A 19,079-nucleotide genomic window follows, 5' to 3' on the forward strand; every position below is an offset into this window, starting at 1 on the left:
AACTGCAGCATGGCCGTGTGAAGCCATCGCATGCCCAGGGGCAGCTCTGGCTCCATGGCACAAGGGAAAAAGAACAGGGCAACCACAGCAGGCACCGCTGAAGCTTTGCTGTCCCTCAAAGAGGTAGGAAGCACACAGCAGAAGCAGAGAAACAGAGGTCCAGGGGGGTCCCTTGAAGTGCATGTCTCTGCAAGGTTCCAGCACCAGCACTCAGAAGCAACTGGTGACCTAAAGCCCTGCCTGAAGTGGTTCCGGGTGGCCTTTTATGGGAGAGAGCGTCCAATAAGTCTGGACGCTCTCTTTTGCAAAAGCACATCGCTTTTTCGATGCGCTTTTGTGTGTGGACGCGCTCTTTTTCGGAAGACCTCTGCTGAAAAAGGGTTCTTGCACAGGAAGCCTGTAGTCTAGACGTAGCCTCAGGGAATGAATCTACTATTATAGACCTAGCACTTAATGCTCTTGCCTTTATTGGAGTGCTAACTATGTCTTCCTAGCTTCCCATTCACAGCCAAAATCTGGCAAGATTTAGATTTTTGGCAAGTTTTTAACTCCTGAAGAGAGAATTCTCTGCAATAAAGACAATCGTTTACTAGAAAGAAATATGGGTCTCCCTACCCATCAACTGTCCAGTACGTCTGCCAGCTTGCAACTTCCTTCTTCATTTCCAGAAAGAGGAACAAGTCAAAATCTCAGTTCTAGATCCTTTAATTATTTCTAAAGGTCCTCTGTTTGAGCTGGAAACTAATGGGTTGTTTCTGGACTAGATTGTGTAGGAAGTCCAGAAAGGTCAGAGTTACATATATCCTTTAGAATGTACTTTTGCTCCAGATCCTGTTCCAGTTCATATTTCATTTAGTCCAGCAACCCTGATGTTTCTAATTCTGTTAGTTTTCTAGATCCCCCACACAGTGTTTATATATTTTCATTTTTTGAACGTTTTCTCATCAGCTGTCTCTAAGTCCTTCACAGCTGCTTCCTCCAATGCAGAAATTTGTCTCCTCTTCTGAGCTCTTGTTCTCCTAGGGACTTGACATTTTTCAAAGATCGTGGACAATACTCTCAGTAGGTCAGTAAAAATACTTGTTTTTAACATCTCTTCTTAATCTATATTTTATGAATTGCTGGAAGAGTTATTTGCACTTTTAATTTTCATTGTCAGAGTCACTGTCATTGCTAATGCCATTTTAAAGATCCCAGACCTCTTAAAGTTTATTTCCATGACTGAGTTTTAGGGTCAAAGACTATCCATAACATTTTCTGTTGTCATTCTCTGGACAAGAATTGAAGCTGGCTGCCAAATGGGAGAAATGATTGTTGTTTTCTTCTTCTTCTTTAGGTGTAAACTATCCACAAGTAATTCAACTATGATGCAACTTAAATTAATTCAAACATTGTATTTTCACTATTTTTTCATGTTGTTATTAACATGCATTTTACTGTAGTACCAACAGGCTATGAGATTGGGGCACTTGAGCGAGGCACTGTACAAACAAAAGGTAACTGACAGTCTCTGGTGGGGAGTCACATACAGAACAAAATGTATTATTAATATTACACTGTAATCTTTTACTTGAGTTCCTGGTAATGACTAATGTACTTTTATCAATAGCATTTCAAAAATGTACTTTTATCAATAGTACTTCAAAAATATTCTTTAGTCCTCTTGTAACATTAGGAATCTATTCAGGATCTTCATATCATTCCTATTCTTTGTTCAGCACTACTGTTCAGAGCATAGATCATAGATACTGTTGTACTTCTAAGGAAACTGTCTATGAACACATTATGAAATCACCTGTCTGAAGCATATTCAGGGAGAACAGAGCAGCCTCCCGATGGGAAGGGAAAGCCAGAGGAACTGCAGCCCCTGGATGACACCCTCGCTTTAGATCTCAGTGTGGGGAACATTTCCGAAAGCAATAGCCCCATTGATCTCAGAGCGTTCGTTACCTGCATGTCCGTACTCACCTGTTCACAGGCCGGGAGCTAAACGACCCAGAGTTGAGAATGAGGAGGGACTGGCTGGGGAGCCCAGGCAGGCCAGGAACCCAGGGCCTGATGCCTAATGGGGGCTGCCCGGAGGTAGTGGATGAGGAGCAGACCAACGTCCCTGTTCCTATTGGCCAGTGGGCTGGAAGGTGCCTCGGGGATTGGGGTCCTGTGCCAGGCAGTGGAGAGTGGCCGCCGTTGCTTGCGGCCAGGCTGGGCTGGCAGGACTTGCGGGGGCGAGGCCTGGCGATCTTCTCACTGAGTGAGCGCAGCCCCGGGCCTTGGGCTGCCACCCCCAGGAGCCTCCAGGAATTAAAGATGAACGATGATGTCATGTGAGGCACGAGCCCTGCAGAATATGCCCAGCCGTGAGCCCGGGCTGGGCTGGGCTGGGACCCGAGGCGGGTGACCCGGTGCCTCGCACAGGCGGCCGCGCGGAGGGTCTGGCGCAGCCCAGGCGAGGAGAAGCCCCCGCGGGGGAGCCCCTTGCGTCGGCGCGGAGCCCAGGGTCGCCCAGCGGCGGCAGCCGGCACAGCAGCAGCAGCAGCAGCAGCAGCGAGGCGGCGGGAGGAGGGGCCGGGACAGCGGTCTTGGCGGCGCCCAGCGCCCAGCCGGGAAGCAGGAGCCCGCGCGCAGTCCCGCTGCCCTGGAACTTGGCCGCAGCCCGGCATCCAGCCCCGCTAGACGGGCGCTCGGCATCCGCCTCCCCGCGCTGCGCCGCGGCATCCGCCCGCGAGCCCCGCCGCCTCCAGGTACCGCCCGCGGCAGGCGCCGCACTAGCCGCTGGAGAAACCCTGGAAGCCGCAGGGCTGGCGCCGCCGCGCTGCGGGGCTGGGGAAGCATCCAGAGGAGCCACGAGGCCTTTCCCCCGCGGGACCTGCCCATCCTGCCTTGTGCTCAGCGGTGCAGGCAGCTGCATTTCCGAGGCGGGGCGGGCTGCTCTGGAGGGCAGCCGCACGGAGCCGGGCTCCTCCACAAGCCAGGGGGGAGCTGCCTCTCTCCCCAGGAGGTGGGGGCCGGGGTGTGCGCAGGCAGAGGGAGCGCGGGGGGACTCTGACCCCCACCTTCGCCCTTCACCGTAGAGCTGCTTTAAACCTAGAAACGCTTCTGTATCGCATCGTGCCCAGTGCACCCCACCCGCGGCTTGCTCTGTGCCTCCGCGACAAACTTTATCTGGAATCTCAGGATTTCCTGTGCTGACAAGGTACCATTTGGGTTGCCATAAACACAAAGCTAGTGCCGAGGACAACAGAGGAGCCCCCCAGCGCTGAAACGGGTAGCAATTCTAAACATTTGGTTTTCTGTTTAGAAACAATCGCCTGAGTTACCATGGTAGAAGCAACCCCGAGGAGTGGTGATACAGCAGAGGAAAACAGCAGCAGCAGCTTCTAGTGTAAGTGGCATGTTTTCTTATTCCCATTCTTCTGGGTTACGAAGAATTTGAGTAAAATAAGAAGTCTCAGCAGTTGAATGATAAACCAGTCTGGATTCAGATGGATTAGGTGAGTTAACCTGGTTTTGTTCATATTTGTCAGAGAGAGGAAGGCCAAATAACAGAAAGCTTTGACTATGCAAGCCACAGTAAGTTCGACAGTGCTTTCGATACATCACTGTGCATATGAACAGAAATCCTGTAAACAAGGGTTAGTCCAGTCCTTGTTATATACTCCAAGCTTAATCAGGAATCTATGAAAAAGCGGCTTATAAGCAATCAATTTGATTAGCACTTCTGAAGGTCTGACCCTGGAAGAATAGAAACTTTTATATTAGAAATTTCAAAATGGAATAACTCTTATTTATTATGTGTGTGGTTTGGTAATTAGCAGGAAGGTTCCAACATAATGATAAAGGATGACTGAGGAGAAAATATAGTTAAAGGCTCAAGAATACACGGCTCTGATTTTTTGTCAAAAACAAAAATGACCCCGATTTCAAAATCCGTTTAAAAAGAGTTTTGCTATGCTACAATGAGATGGATGTTTTTGTTCATTATAAAGCAAATATAATTTATTGAGTTAACCAAAGACAAAATGAGTAGTATATGAAAGTCTACCAACTATACCGTATAATAATTCCATTATAATTTTTTTTTCAAAATTGACTATTTTTATCCCACAAACATGTACTTAAGCTATAGATTTATTCTTTATTCTTTTACATCAGATGTCGGAGACATAACATTTGGAATTGCATTATTAGGAATATAATATATGATCCACTTAGATTTGCAGGATGAATACATTAAGAAAGAGAAAGGCTCTTAAAAAAATGGATATGTGTGTGGGGGAGGGGTGGGGATTTGCAAACAAAGTTAAGGAAAAAATGTATGTGGTCCAAATATAATAAAACCCAGTAAAAAATCTATGTATTTTAATAAAATTTTTGGCTTGATCCTAGTAATTAGAAGACCAGCACTCCTCATTCACATTTAGTGGTCTGTATTGAAAACTCCCTTTCACTTCTGTTGTACAGGGCTGTGATCTTAAACAGGAGTGGGGGGTGCTGGGTATGTCACAGAATTGGGCCTTGTTTTTTACAGTAATGGCAACTTGCTTGTGACTACATGACCAGTAAACATGACTACATGGCGCCACTGAAGCATAAAGGCATTGTACTGAGCACCTGTGTTGTCTGATTCATTTCCTTTTCCCATCTCACTCTGATTCTGTTAAAAAGTTTGCTGCAGTATTTTTTTGTTTTGTGTGCTTCAGTGTCTGAGTATTTAAAGGCAGCCACTGGACAGCTCATATGCAGGTTTAGATTTTGTGGTAATATTTTTCTCCTGTGAAGTGGTTTCAAATAGGGATCTAAAATCCTGTTTAATTGGTTAACCAGTTAACGGATTAAAGAGGAGTGCTGGGTTACTCCAGCCCAGCTGGGCTGGAGAGGCCTCACTGCCATGGGCAGGAGCTGCTCTGGCTGGGCTGGAGCACTCCTGCCCAAGGCCAGGTCCACTGCAGGCTGGGGCTGCTCTGGCTGGGCTGAGGTGGGCTGGGAGCTGCTCCAGCTCCGCCAGTTAACCGGTTAATGATCATATCCCTAGTTTCAAATGCAAACTTTTGGTTCCCACCTTAAAACATTTGATGAATCAGTGCATACAGTATTTGTGACTAGTGCATCCAAGCTCCCAGTAGAGGCAATCGGAAAGAATTCTTCTAAATTTGATCACAAAGATACTTAGTCAGGTGCTCAGCACTTTCTGGAAATCAGGCCTCTTTAGAGTGTGTCAGTCATTCTGACCTCTCATGAATGAAATCATCTGAAATCCCTCATCACTTTTTAAAATACGAGTGGGTATATTTCTGTAGTATGAGCACGTGTTGGGTGAGGCCTTGAGAAAACTGAACAAAACTAAAGTGGTTGGATGGTCAAGAGTCATCATTATATTTCTTGTATATTTCTTCTTGAAATATACAAGTGGGCCAGAAGGTGTCAGGACTGCTGGAGTTGCAGAACCTTACCTGTCTTTGAGCAGTGTTGTACAGTGACCTTAGAACAACACTTGTTTACTTCAACATTTGCCGTTTCTTAACTGGAAGAAAGATGCTTCCTAATGCAGCACCTCTGAAAGTGAAGGGAAATAAAAGATGTAATTCATCAGAACAATTCATAATAGTGGGATCTGTATATTTCATTCTCGAGCTGATCTGAAGAAGGGATTTTTTTCTTTCTCTGCTAAAATTTTTGATTAACCATTTTTTTCATTTTCATTCATTTTTTTACTTGTATGGTGTTACTTAGAAAACCTGAAAATCAAACTTTTTTATTTGCTGAAATCTGAAGAATGTTGGATTTTCAGGTTTTTGACAAAACCCCCAAATTTTTCAATTAAATAATTTTTTCATGAAATTCTCAGTGTAATTGAGAAACCATTTTCCACCCCAAAAGGATTCAATGGAAAATTGCCACCAGCATTTAACTCCACCCATTTGGTGCACTGAAAGCTGCTCTCTATAGTTTATCCTTAATCTCTCTATCCTGAGGTCTTCTGATATAACACTATTTGGGAACTCAGGGCACAGTGAATGGGGAGCTCTGAATACCACTGATGCCTTGGGGTTATCAGATCTTTTTCTCCCCTAAAAAAGGATAATATGAGTCTTGCTTCACCCTTTGGGCTCTGCCTGAGTGTGCAGTTGAACTTTCTGCACTTCAGACATAGCTTCATTAGTGGGATCATTCACTTGCAAGGTAGGCCAGGCACTGTTACTATTGTTGTCTACCAAAGGAAACTTCTTTAAAGTTAAACTTGCTCAGGACTTCCTCGGCTGCCCAATAGACACTCTTGAATCGGCTTCTCTTTATTGTAGTCTTATATTAAAGTGCCTGATGGAAGAAGTTAATCAGCTAGAGAATACATTTTAAAACTCTGTCATCAAGAGAAAGTGAAACTTACTTCTGTACTTCCATATCTTACTATATTTTGGAAATGTGCATCTCTGTCCATCCATCTATGAATTTGTTCAACTCCTCCTAAATGGTAAGAGCTAGGACCACCAAATTCGATATGCAGATTCCTCTTATAATTACTTAAAGCAGAGTCAGGGTATGGTTGTGCCAGGACAATGGCATGTGCCTGGAATTTGATTGTTTCTCATAAAATGGAAAGGGAGGGGGTCTGACAGGAAGGGCAGAATGACCATGGGGGGGGGGGGAGGGGCAGCAAAAGGTTAGAGATGGGGACCGGGACAGCTATACACCATTGAGCCAACACAGGGTAGGGTGGAGAAAGAGACAACTATCTAGTTCAGAGTTGTTTGTATGTCTGTTTGTGTGTATGTCTGTCCCGCAGTTGGCGGACATGTGCCCCTCCTTGGACTGTGCCTGCTACAGCTGCAGAGGCCATGGACAGGCGCTTCTCACCTGGTCCCAAGCTGCTGCAGGGAGAGAGAGCCGGGGTTATCTTTGCTCTGCAGGGCAGTCTGCATACTGAACATCTCATCCACAGCACCTCCCCAGAAAAACAATTTAAATGAAGAAAAATAAAATGTATTTGAATTAAGGACTCAAGCAATGCTGGGTAAATCTTCTTATATAAATATCATCAGGGCTTGCCAAGCGGCGGCAAGCCCCGCTCACCAGCCGTGCAGTTTCGCGCCATTCTGTATATGCACAGATTGCTCTGCACTGGCACTTCCGGGTTGTAATCTACTCGCCACAGGTGAGTAGATTACATTATTTGTCGAGCCCTGAATATCATGATAATTATTATTTGAAATCTGATTTTTTAAAATTATAATATATAGAAAGAGAGTGAGTTCTGCTTCAGGATCCTGAGGAAGTGACTTGGTATCAAGGAGCATTTGGTCTGATCAGATTGTTTTTATAGTAATTTAGTGCCACCCAAGATAACACAATGTTTCTTGATTTAACAACCCCTCCAGCTGCTATAGAGCTGATTTGAGCGAATTCCGCTTTATGCAGATCTAGTTCTTGTTTGATCTTCTGGCTTTGCAAGATAACAAAATCAGATGTTTTATGTTATTTAACATCATTTTTGAAGTATCATATCCTTCATTTTGTAATGATTTGTTTTTAAAGCAAAACAAATCTCCATGGATATGCAAAAATGACACCATTCTTATTCAAATCATAAGAAAAAATTTGCTCCTGAGATAATGACATTAATAGTCTATTTTTGCTTTCATCAAAGTTAATTAGATTTTTTTCATTGACTATGATGGGAACAGTATTTGGCTCTTTTGGCCCAGTTCAATTTCAGGCCCAATTAATAATCTGCTGAAATAATGGGACTGATGACTTCAATTTCAATTTAGTGTCATTGCAGGTTGCAATTTCATATTTCTAAGAGACCATAATTTTAAAAAGTCTTGCTTCCTGACTTTTTAAAATACCGAGGGCCAAAATTGTCAACTTATTTTGATCACCTTTGAAAATAAAGCTATTACAAGTAGATTCACAAAAAAGATTTAGGGATTGAAGTCCAACAATTAGGTACCACTGAGACTCCCAGAAACCTCACTCAGTTGCTACTTAGATCTGTAGGCACCTGTATTTCCTGTTAAAGTCCCTTAGATGCCTAATATTCTGCCAGTAATCATCCACAGTGCAGCTTCAGTCTAGGCCCCAGGGAGTGGGAGATGATGGCTGGCTATCTCATGCCTAAAGCCAAACCCCACAAGCTAGGCACTCCTTTGCCTGTCTTGCGTGAGGAGCTAGGTACTGATAGGTATTTTCAGAACAAGACTAACCTTATGCAAAATGGCCTGTGAAAGGAGTTGGTGGTAATTAAATATGTAGCAGTGCAGAGGGACTGAACGTTGGTCTGTTCTGTCCCAGGTGAGTGCCCTAATCACAGGGCCATAGAGTTATTCCCACACTGCCTTTGGCACTGTGCATATTTAATTGTTTATACACAGTGGAAAAACGTCAACAGCGGACACTGAGCATGCTCTCCCTCTGTAGGGTTGCCAGATGGTTTCAACAAAAATACCGGACACACTTGACATTACATCACAATCTACATTATATCTTATTTAGACAATACTGAACATTTATATTTTCTCAATTTGTTTTCCAAACAGAAAGCTCAAATACTGGACTGTCAGGTTCAAAACCAGACACCTGGCAATCCTATCCCCCTAAATATCCCACCACTCAATAGTTAGGGTACTCTTCTCTCCCTTTACCACAGGTGGTAGAAGAGGGGAATTGAACCTGGGTCTCCCATGTCTCAAGTGAGTGTGCTGACCATTGGGCTAAAAGGCTATCAGTAGCAACACCCCCCCCCCCCTCTCTGTTTCTTGCAAACTACCACTTGGTTGGCTAACTGCAGGTGAACATGCACAGCTGAGAATCCTAGCAGAGATAGGCACCTATCTCCAGTCCAGATTTAGGCACCTAACTCTCTTTGAGGGTAAGGTTGTTAAGAAACAGATCATTTTCTAATTGTGTAGTTGATACAATTTGTTTGGGGAAGTGCTCTGTCCTGGCTCGCCATTGGGTCCAGGAGCTACCCCTGCTGCAGCTCTGCAGTTTAAATGTAGTAGGAGCTGGGCGCACAGGCAGCAGGGGTAGGTCCTAGTTTTGACTAGGGATGTAAGCAAGTAGTTGACTATCCAAGAAGCCTCGACTTATCAGGTAGTCAAGTAACTACTCGACTACTCACTTCCTCTGTATCAGAGGCTGCAAGGCGGGGAACAGGAGCCGGTGTGTGGGGGAGAGGGAGTAGGGGAGGCTGAGGTGCAGTGGTCCGGGATCCGGCAGGAGCTGGGACTTCTCAATCTTGGCTTGTGCTGGCTCCCGGACAACTGTGCCTCTGCATTTTCAATGTACTGAGAGCCACCTGGCTCTTACTACATTTAAAATGCAGAGCTGCAGTAGTCCGGGACCTGGTGAGAGCCTGCACTTTCCTCCTCCTCCCACACACCACGGTTACAAATATTTGACTGTGAAAACAGAAGAAATGGCATTTTTCAATTCACTTAATATAGGTACTGTAGTGCAATCTCTTTATCATGAAGATTGAACTTACAAATGCAGACTTCTGTAGTAAAAACTTGCATTCAAAAAATAAATCAGGGTAAAACTTAAGAGTCTAAAAGTCCACTCAGTCTTATTTTTTGTTCAGCCAGTCGCTGAGACAAACATATTTGCAGGAGACAATGCTGCTCACTTATTTCTCACAACGTTACCTTAAAGTGAGAACAGTTATTCACACGGCACTGCTGTGGATTGCATTGCAAGATATTTACATTCTGGATGCACTAGAGATTCATATGTCCCTCCATACTTTAACCACCTTTCCAGAGGACACGTACCATGCTGACGATGGGTTCTGCTCGATAGCAATTCAGTAGTGGAGACTGACACACGTTCATTTTCATTGTCTGAGTCAGATGCCATCAGCAGACCAATTTTCTTTTTTGCGGGTTCATGTTTTGTAGTTTTTGCATCAAAGAGTTGCTCTTTTAAGATGTCTGAAAGCATACTCCATGCCTTGACCTTCTCAAATTTTGGAAGGCACTTCAGATTCTTAAACATTGGATTGAATGCTGTAGCTATCAAAATCTTACATTTGTATTTTCTTTGCGTTTTGTCAAATCTGCAGTGAAAGTGTTCTTAAAATGAACAACATGCTGAGTCATCATCTGAGAATACTATAACATGAACTATATGGCAGAATATATTGACACCTGGTATAGCAAGATCATATTTCCAGAGAACTTAAATCTTTTATCTTGAGAAATTTAGACATAACTACTAGGAATTACCTTTCTGTGTTTTGTAGTATAACAAAAGATTTTTTAGTAGGGATGTGAAGGACTAGTCGACTAGTTGCTTCCTCTCATTGTGCTGCCTCTATCAGATAGAGGCAGCAAGCTGGGGGAGAAGCAAGGGGTACTTCAAAGCGGCAGCTCCACACGGAGCCCGGGGTCAGTGGGGGAGTCCCCAGCTGACCCCAGGCTTCAGCTCTTTGGCCTTTGAAGTGTAGCAGCAGCCCTAGGCCTTTGCTACACTTCAACGGCAGTGGCGCCCTATCGACTAATCGAAGAGTAGATGCAAAAATGCATCGACTTTTCGATTAGTTAGTTACCCGATACTTAACATCCTTACTTTTTAGTTAAGAAAACTCTAATCTGTCCTCAGAAAGGCACGCTGACCCTGAAGCCAGGTCTACACTAAGGGGAATATAGATGATTGACTGTCGTGCCACTGCTATGTGGGTTTAACTCCACAATGAAAATGCAGCCCACAGCCATGAAGAAGCTTTTCCATTGCAGTAGGAACACCATGTCCTCGAGTTATGGTGGCTAGTTTGATAAAAGCATTCTTCTGTCAAGTTAACTGCAGCTGCAGGAGGGGGTAGGTGGATTTTTCACTTCCTGAGCACCGTAGCTGTGTTGACCTAAATTGTAAGCATACACTAGAACTGAAAGAGTCCTGTGAAGAGTTCAGACTCAGATCTGTTTTTCTGGATCTTTCAAACCTTTGAGCTTTATGACCTGCAGGGCTAGTCCACAACATTTTGGCACCTGAGGCAGGGAGCTCAAATGACGCCCCCATGCCACCTTTTCTCCTGCCAGCCTGTTATGTCTCTTGTGCCCTCCTTCCTCCAGCACAGCACTCCACCATCTCTGTGCATCTAGAGCAGAGAGAATACATATGCACCAGCAGCAGACACAATTTTCTACACTCTGGGTCCTAGTGGCGCCTCTCCCCCCTCCGCACACAGTTTGGAACCCGAGGCGGCTGCCTCAGTTCACCTCATGGTAAGGCCGGCCCTGATGACGTGTAAGAATCCACTTAATGTTATTAGTTATGCATATATATCACTTGTTAATAGCATTTCTTTTTCTATTCATTCTGAAAAGGATTTTGAAATAAGGCGATTACTGGACCAAGGGCTTAAAAAACAGCAGTGCTACAATTTTTGTATGCCTGTAGATTATCACAGTTTTTAAAACTTGAAAGTTATAGAAACTAGCCTTTCCTACTGCCTTGTGGGCCGCGATAGCATTAGTATAAAGTGGGCTACATTTCTGTTGTTGATACGGTCTACAAATTGTGGTCTTTTACACTAAAGAGAAAAATGTGTGATATATATTCCTGGCTGAAAATATCTGTATGCTCTAGTATTTTGGGATTCATGTTTTATAAGAATACTGCAAACTTTAAAACACACCCTTGTGCCACATGCAAGTGATAGAAGAAAAGATCCTTTATGTGAAAAAGGCATAAATCATGAAAGCAGCCACTTCTTTAATTTTCTTTGGCTCCACTACAGTATGGTCTTGAACATTTCAGATACTAGAACTACTTTTGACTCAGAATGGATCTCGTCAGATATTTTATGTATCCTGACCTAGCCATGATTGATTTTAATTTTTAATTACATCATTGACATTTGTTTACACAACTTCAGAGTTATGCATAATGAACATTTGTAATAGGCTGTGACCCATGCATATTTCAAATAAATTACTTACACTGTTTTTTTACAGTGTTATTTATATTCTCTAAAATTGAAGATTATTCCTAAGTGTATTTGTTATCTGACTGTGTTAATTAAGGATTTTTGAAGAACCTAGCAAAACTTTTGTTTCTCTGAATCAGTCTGTTAGATTTTAGGGTGTCTTAAATACCGCTTCCTGAATAATTTCTTCTTGAAGATTTAGTCTAATTTTAATAGATTTTTTTTAATCATGTGTAGAGCATTTTGCTCTTCTGTGAGCAGAGTTCTGTGCTTCAAAGATATATTAACCTTGTGAAGATAAGAGTATTATTCCCAAAGCTGCAAAACGCTAAATATGCCTTTTGAAGCAATGTCTTTTGGGACAGAAAAAGGGAGGACTTTACTGTTTCTTTAAGATGTATAAGTAATCTTTCCTCAATGCTACATAACTTGTGCCCAGACTAGGGATGTTAAATGTCAATCAGCCAATTGAGTAGTCGATGGAATTTCCATTGACTACTCGATTAGTGATAAGGGGGACGCTTGCTATCCCACCCATGGCTCTTGTACATTTCAAAGGGAGGGAGGTAGTGGCAACCTGCACCAATAGGGAGCAAAGCAGTCCCCGCGGGCGCAAGTTCCCCTCTGTGTCTCTTCCTTTGAAATGTACAAGAGCTGCAGGCGGCTCTTGTACATTTCAAAGGGAGAAGAACAGCAGTCAGGACTGGCTCAACTGGGACCGTTTCAATCCCTGCTTGCACAGTTTCCCCGCTTTGACTTCACTGCCCCCTGTGAACACAGTGCTGGGGAACCAGCTTTTAAGCTGGCTCCTTGCACCACTGGCTCTTGCTCCCCCCTTGCTGATAGAGGCAGCAAGGGGGAGGGGAGAAAGCGACTAGTCAAGTTCCTACTTGACTACCTGGTAAGCATTTTGTTATCAGGTAGTTGACTAGTTGCTTAAATCCCTAGCCCAGATAACTCTCATTGGCTTCACTGAGATTTTGGGATGAATGTTACAGCCCTATATTTGTGTTTCCTTAATCCAACAAAATTGAGAGAACTCTTGAGCATGTAGATGTGTTTATGTGACTCACATGAAAATGTATTGGGGCTCTTTATGTAGCAACAACCGCAACAATAATATTTTTGAGAACTAACTCAGCAGCAATAGATACAACTTTGTGTAGGTTGAAATTGCTGCTACACATAATTTAAAACAGAGCATACTAAATCAGTTCCTCTTTGATTTATCTGTTGGGTCTTGAAGTTAGTTCTGAGTTTCTTCTGCAGTAGTTGATGATGTCACAAACACTTAAAATAGATCAAGAAACTTTTTTTTTGCATTTCCTCCTCTGTATTTGGTATTGTAGTATCCATTGTTGTTTTCTAGCATTTGCACATAGGGCTATCTGTCTGCAGAATGACACAGGCTATGACTAGGGATTCTGGGTTCCTGTCTGGAGCCAACTGAGGTAAAATCTGGCTCCACTGACACTGATAGCCAAACTCTTAATTATTTCATTAGAGCTAGGATTTTCAAAAGAGGAGTCTTCAGTTCTTCTTGAAAAGCTGCCTCCCTTTAAAGTATCTCAAGTGTCACAAAATCACCAGTCACTTATAAAAGTCTTGGCCACAGTCCTTGCCTTGAGGACCCTAGAAAGTGGATTAACAGCATCTTAGAACTCAGGGTTATACTGTGAAGCAGGGTTGGAGACTCTCCAGTGCACCAGCTGCATGCAGTTTGTCAGGGTTAGCCACTGTCAGGCTGTGAAATGCTTTGTTTATCTGAACATCTGCCATTCCCAACCAATGTGAGCTGTGGGAAGCGGCAGGGGCTGATATGGAAGATTTTTGTTCTTTTTTTATATCACATGAGCCTAATTTCACAAAGCCATCAAAGAACAATTTTTAGTCACTGCCTCCTCAGACTGGATTGTTTCCAGAGAACTAGAGAAAATAAAATATTGCACTGTTCATCCACACTTCTTGTCATACTTCACAAAGGTAGTAAGCCTCATTATGCACATTTTACAGAGGGGAAAACTGAGATCTAGGGAGATCATGCAATGAGTGAGTGATGGTGCTGGGACTTGGAAACTCAACTTGATCAGCCCTATCCACTAAGAAAATGAATTTCAATTTTTATTTTTATATAATTTAGATATTTTATAGTATTTTAAGAATATAGCAGACATGTAGACCTAAAAATGACTGCTTTGAGGACATAAATGAATTTGTACAAATTTCTTTTTACAACTTTTCCAATTCCTCAGAATTGAGATTATTATTGAGCAGTAGCATCATTTGTTTGTATTCCTCATTCACATAGGTTGAGTTTTTCACTTTAAAACTCTTAGATCAACAAACTAAATGTTTGCCCCAAAAAATGGTAAAATGTGCAAGAGCTTTCCAAAAGATCTGTATTCATTGTCGTTTTTCCAGTCCACAGAAAATTGTTGTGCTTCAAAGCGCAACAAAGGAGGATGACTAATTCTTAGATGTATTGTTCTCTTCAAATGCCCAAAAGATAGGAAACATTTAGTAGTAGGAGTTTTATTTATTTATACATATTATTTATACCTTACAAGAGGCCAGAGGCCTCAGTCAGAATAAGGTATCTGCTGTACTGGACACTACTCAAACATATAATAAATAATTGCCAAAACAGAAAGACAAGTCAGACAAGACCTAATTATATACTCGAAGACTTACACAGTATTGCCAGGCTTCAGGGCTGGTCCAGGGTGGTGGGGGCTGGGCGGCCTGCCCACTGGCTTTTCCACGAAGCTGGATGAGAGCAGGGGTGGGGCACGTAAAGGCCTTCCACCCACTTCTCCTGGGGCCAGCCTCGGGTGTGGAGGGGCTGGGCAGGGGTGTGCACAGTCTGTCCACTGGCCTTTTCCCAAAGCTAGCCTGGGGGTGGGAGGGATGCAGGCATCCTGCTGGCTTCTCCCTGGGGCCAGCCCAGAGCAGCAGGGGCCATGCAACACAGTGGGCAGCTGATTCCTGGGGTCATCCCAAGGAGGTGGGGGCCAAGCTGACAGTCAGCAGCTGCTCCCCTGTGCTCATTCGTGAGTATAACTGTCCCCTGTGCTTGCTGCCCCCATGGTCATTTTTGAATATAACTGTCCCTGCTATCACAGCCTTGCCTTTCCATTTGATGTGAAACAATCATATTCCACACACATCCCATTGGCCTGACACAGCCAAACCCTGACCTTGCTTTAAGTTATGATAAGAGGAAGCTGCATATCGAATTTGGTGGTCCTAGCTCTTACTGTTTAGAAGGCGTTTTTGAACAAACAGACTCACGGATGGACACACGGACACACAAACTCTATAAACTAATGTATATTTTGCGTACACACACACACACACACACACACACATTAAAAGAACTTTATTAAGGTGATAAAATCAAGCACTCACATGTCAGAAAATGCAAGATTTAAGGTTGTCTGTGAACATTTTATTCAGCCCTTTTGTGCATATGAATAACAATGCAGTCATCAATTATGTGATCACATACTTTTCTTTCCTTGCCCAACCAGTTCCAGTCTAGGGTTGCCAGGTGTCCGGTTTTCTACTGGACAGGCCGGTATTTTCTGAATTTCCAGCTAGGCGCTGGACGGAAGCCTGGCGGGCGCAGGGGAGTGACTGGGAGGCGGGCCGCAATTGGCACTGGGAGCCCTGTGGTCGCATGCAAAAGCCGGGCAGGCTGGGGCGGGGCGGGGGCAGTGGCAGTGGGACTCCCAGACACTCCCCCCGCCCGGCTTCTGCATACAACCAGAGGCTCTCAGCGCCAAACATGGCCCCGCCTCCCAGCTAGGAGCCCCTGGTTGCGTGTGGCCCCCGCCCAGCTTCTACAAGCAACTAGAGGGAGTGCCTGCCGGGGGCATGGCCTGTTGGACTCCGGCTGTGGCCAGTGGCTGCATGGCCCCCCCTCCTTTGGCCCCCCTCCTCCTGTCCAGCCCCCCCAACCGCTATTCCCCCCCAGCTCTGCTTCCCGTCCCCCCTTCCTCCCGGCCAGCCCCGTGGCCCCCACCAGCCCCGCCTCCTGGCCAGCTCCGCCCCTCTCCTGGCCTGTCCCCCCCCTCCGCCCACGATCAAGTGTGTCCGGTTGTTTTGGGGGGGTCTACCTGGTAACCCTATTCCAGTCTCCCACCTCCAACTCCAAACTTCTTTCCCCAGTCCCAGCAAACCCTTGAATCAGTTTATTCCTTTCCCTCTCCATGGTCTGGCCTCTGTTCCCTCTTCATTCAAGTTAAATGGCCTCCTCCTCCATGCTCACTGGCAGCCAAGGTTTATTGAGATCACAGTGCCCAGCCTGAGGTAGCTGGAAACAGGAAAATGTCTTCAGAGCCCCCCGAGTTTGGAGTTGGAGCACGTTCAGTAACTCTGTAGTGATGGCCTGGGTGTAGCCCAGTTACACACACAAGCTGTAAGGGGTGGAGAATGTTCCATCACTCTGTGGGCATGGCACAAGCACAGTCTGGTCAGCAACAGGACTGAGAGCTGGGAGACTCGAACATATTCAGTGAGGGGTGGAATCTTCAGTTACTGCTGGCTACTAACATCAAAGAAGCCTCCACTGAACATGTTTGAACTGCAGTTTTTCAAAGGCTTATAACTTGGCCAAATTTGGCAGATTTTTGCATGGACAGCTAAAGGTTCATCCTTGACATAAAGACCATGTCCTGCCAAATTTCAAGTCCATGCTTCGAAGCATTTCAGAGAAAAGGTCTCAATAATTTTTTAATATGGGCAAAATGTATTTTTCTCCAGCCTTGTTCTAAGAAATCGTCAAACCATGTTGGTTACATTTTTCTTATTAAAAACAAAAGAAAACTATTTCAGATGGAGGCACACACCCAGAAGTCAATATTTAATGCCAGACAGTTAAAGTTTAGCAAAGTTGTAACAAATTGATAATAAAGTCGTAAAATGGAAAGTGATGGACTACTTCAGTAAATGGTAGAGCCATCCCTGCCTATTCTTCTACATTTCAGCCAAGGTGAAAACTTTGCTGTAATCCATGAGGCTCCAAGTGGATGCAGTGATTTTGCCTAACCCAGCATGCCAGGCAAATGCTGGCTTCAGGACAGTAGCCGTAATTTAGTTTTGTCCATTCTCTCTGGCCAAAGAAAAAACCTAATCCTGTAGTCTCTGTGCAGACAAAAAACACAAAAAAATAGCAAGAAGCTTTATCTGCCCAGAACTTCAGAATTAGGCCCTATGTGAAAAAACTGTTTAGCTTGTTTCCTTAACTTGATGCCTGGCTCAAGGCCAAAGACATTACAATATCCCTTGAAAGTTGCACTAAAGTATTACTCAGTAACAAATGTTTATGGTCTGTGACAAAGGGCTCCAATTTCAGGAGTGCGTAGTATAATGTTTTATGTGAAGTGTAACCAGCACTCATCCAACACAAGGAACATAAAGACTTATAGACTCTGTCAGCCCCCAGCTACTGGACCAGAAATTAATTGCATAGTGGCCATGGCCTGTATGTTAAATATACATTGCTTTCTGCTTCTTTAATGAAGATGAATGTTCCATAATTTGTGTATGGGAACCAGCCCAGAAACCTGTTTACAGTAGTTTTCCCAACAGGCACTTCATAATTCATACTAACACATACAGTATATTTAAGCCATCCATGAGAGCTTCTTTTGCTTAGCCTAGGACTTTCTGCCATCAGTGGATCTAACCGGCTTGTGTGAATCCGCCACGGTTACCATCTATCCCAAAATCACAGGATAGTCTTGGGGTACAAACCTTCCACTCCCAGCCCTGCTGCTGGTGTGGCCTAGATCTGAGCCTGCCTAAGTCAATGGAAAAAAATCCCACTGACTTCAGAGGTGTAGGATCAAATCCTTAGCTTTGTGATGCACCATCAAGTGTTGCAGTGTCAAGACAGTGAAATGGATTGCCTGCTAATGAATAATTTAATATCTCCTGCCCAGTTATTTTAAGAAATCCCACACCTTTCAAGTCTCCAAAGTATACTTAGTTCATTATACCTGCAACCTTGTCTTCCTGTTACTGTCACCTTCATCTCCCCCTCTTCTCCCCCTCCATTGTGATCTTAATTCCTTGTTGCATCAGTGAGCTCTTGAGGACAGGGGCTAACCCACTGAATATTTGCACCCAGCACAATGAGGCCTTGATTCTGTAACACACAGTACATATAACGATTGTCTCACTGTATGGTAACACTGTCTTTTTCACATAGAGAATTAAAATAGGCAAGGGCTTTTCCTGTAGTGAAGACCCATTACTCTTGGAGTGGCAGATCTTGTTCCCCTGTCAATGGCCATGTAAGAAACAAAAGTCAGTGGAGCCACCCTTTTATATTGTATGTAACAGACAAGTATAGTGAAGCTGTGTGTGGGGACCCGATCTTGGAGCATTGTTCAGCGAGGATATGGAGATGTTGTGGAAGGTAGCTGGGACAGATGGGGACTGATTAATAGGGTGAACAAATGATACCATCCCCTTGCTGGTGTCTCCCATCTAGGAAGCACAGAACAGTCAGTAGCCTTTGCTACAACCTCCCAGAGGCTATGATATAGCAGTGGTGCAGGGAATGGGAATCCTTCCATCTCCTGCATGTTACCTGTGCACAACACATTTATTTGGCGCTTAAAGAACCTGGGAAAGCAGCCATCCTAGTGTCAACTTATTGTCATTGCTGGGTATTCGATGAAGAAAATGTGTTATACAGACATGTACAAAGACATAGTTCCTATCCCAGTGAGCTTGCAATAGGTAAAATAAAGGAACACTCTTTATAGTTCATTGAATGTGGTTTTCAAATCATAGTATCTATTTACATTTTCATCGAGAAAGCAGAGACAGGTAAGTTAAACAGGTACGGCAGTTTCATTTAACCAAGCCCCTCATTCAGTTAAAGGTTAGTACTTATCCATTAGCAATTATACTACAGAAGTATGATATCCAAAGGAATCTTTTTTTAAAATGACGACGGTAGCCTGGTACTGTATTATATCAGAGACTATACTAGCACTGCTGTTGGTTGTAACTTTTCAATTCAGGACTGTCTTTAGATGTCTTTGTGTGTGTTGTTTTTAATTTATAAAGTATTTTTCAAGACACTTGACACACTGGAGGAAAAAATACAGAAGAATTCTTATAAACTACTAAAACTACC

At 43.9% G+C, this 19,079-nt stretch overlaps 1 protein-coding gene across 3 annotated transcripts in view; it reads left to right on the forward strand.

The window, feature by feature from the left end:
• Positions 1-713: 713 nt before the first annotated feature.
• LRRC8C (leucine rich repeat containing 8 VRAC subunit C) overlaps positions 714-19,079 on the forward strand; it is a 37,320-nt gene continuing 18,954 nt past the window's right edge. Inside the window, exons 1-2 of one of the 3 annotated variants that reach the window (XM_075936447.2) lie at positions 714-2,741; positions 3,299-3,382. Coding sequence is in view for 1 of the 3 variants with exons in the window: in XM_075936446.2 (XP_075792561.1) it covers positions 3,460-3,491 (32 nt within the window). In the remaining 2 variants the exon portion in view is untranslated. The other 2 variants (XM_006137293.5, XM_075936446.2) reach the window with 2 other exon arrangements.

This window comes from Pelodiscus sinensis, chromosome 9 (genome assembly GCF_052426305.1).
Source record: "Pelodiscus sinensis isolate ZL-2025 chromosome 9, ASM5242630v1, whole genome shotgun sequence".
NCBI classification, from domain to species: Eukaryota; Metazoa; Chordata; order Testudines; family Trionychidae; genus Pelodiscus; species Pelodiscus sinensis.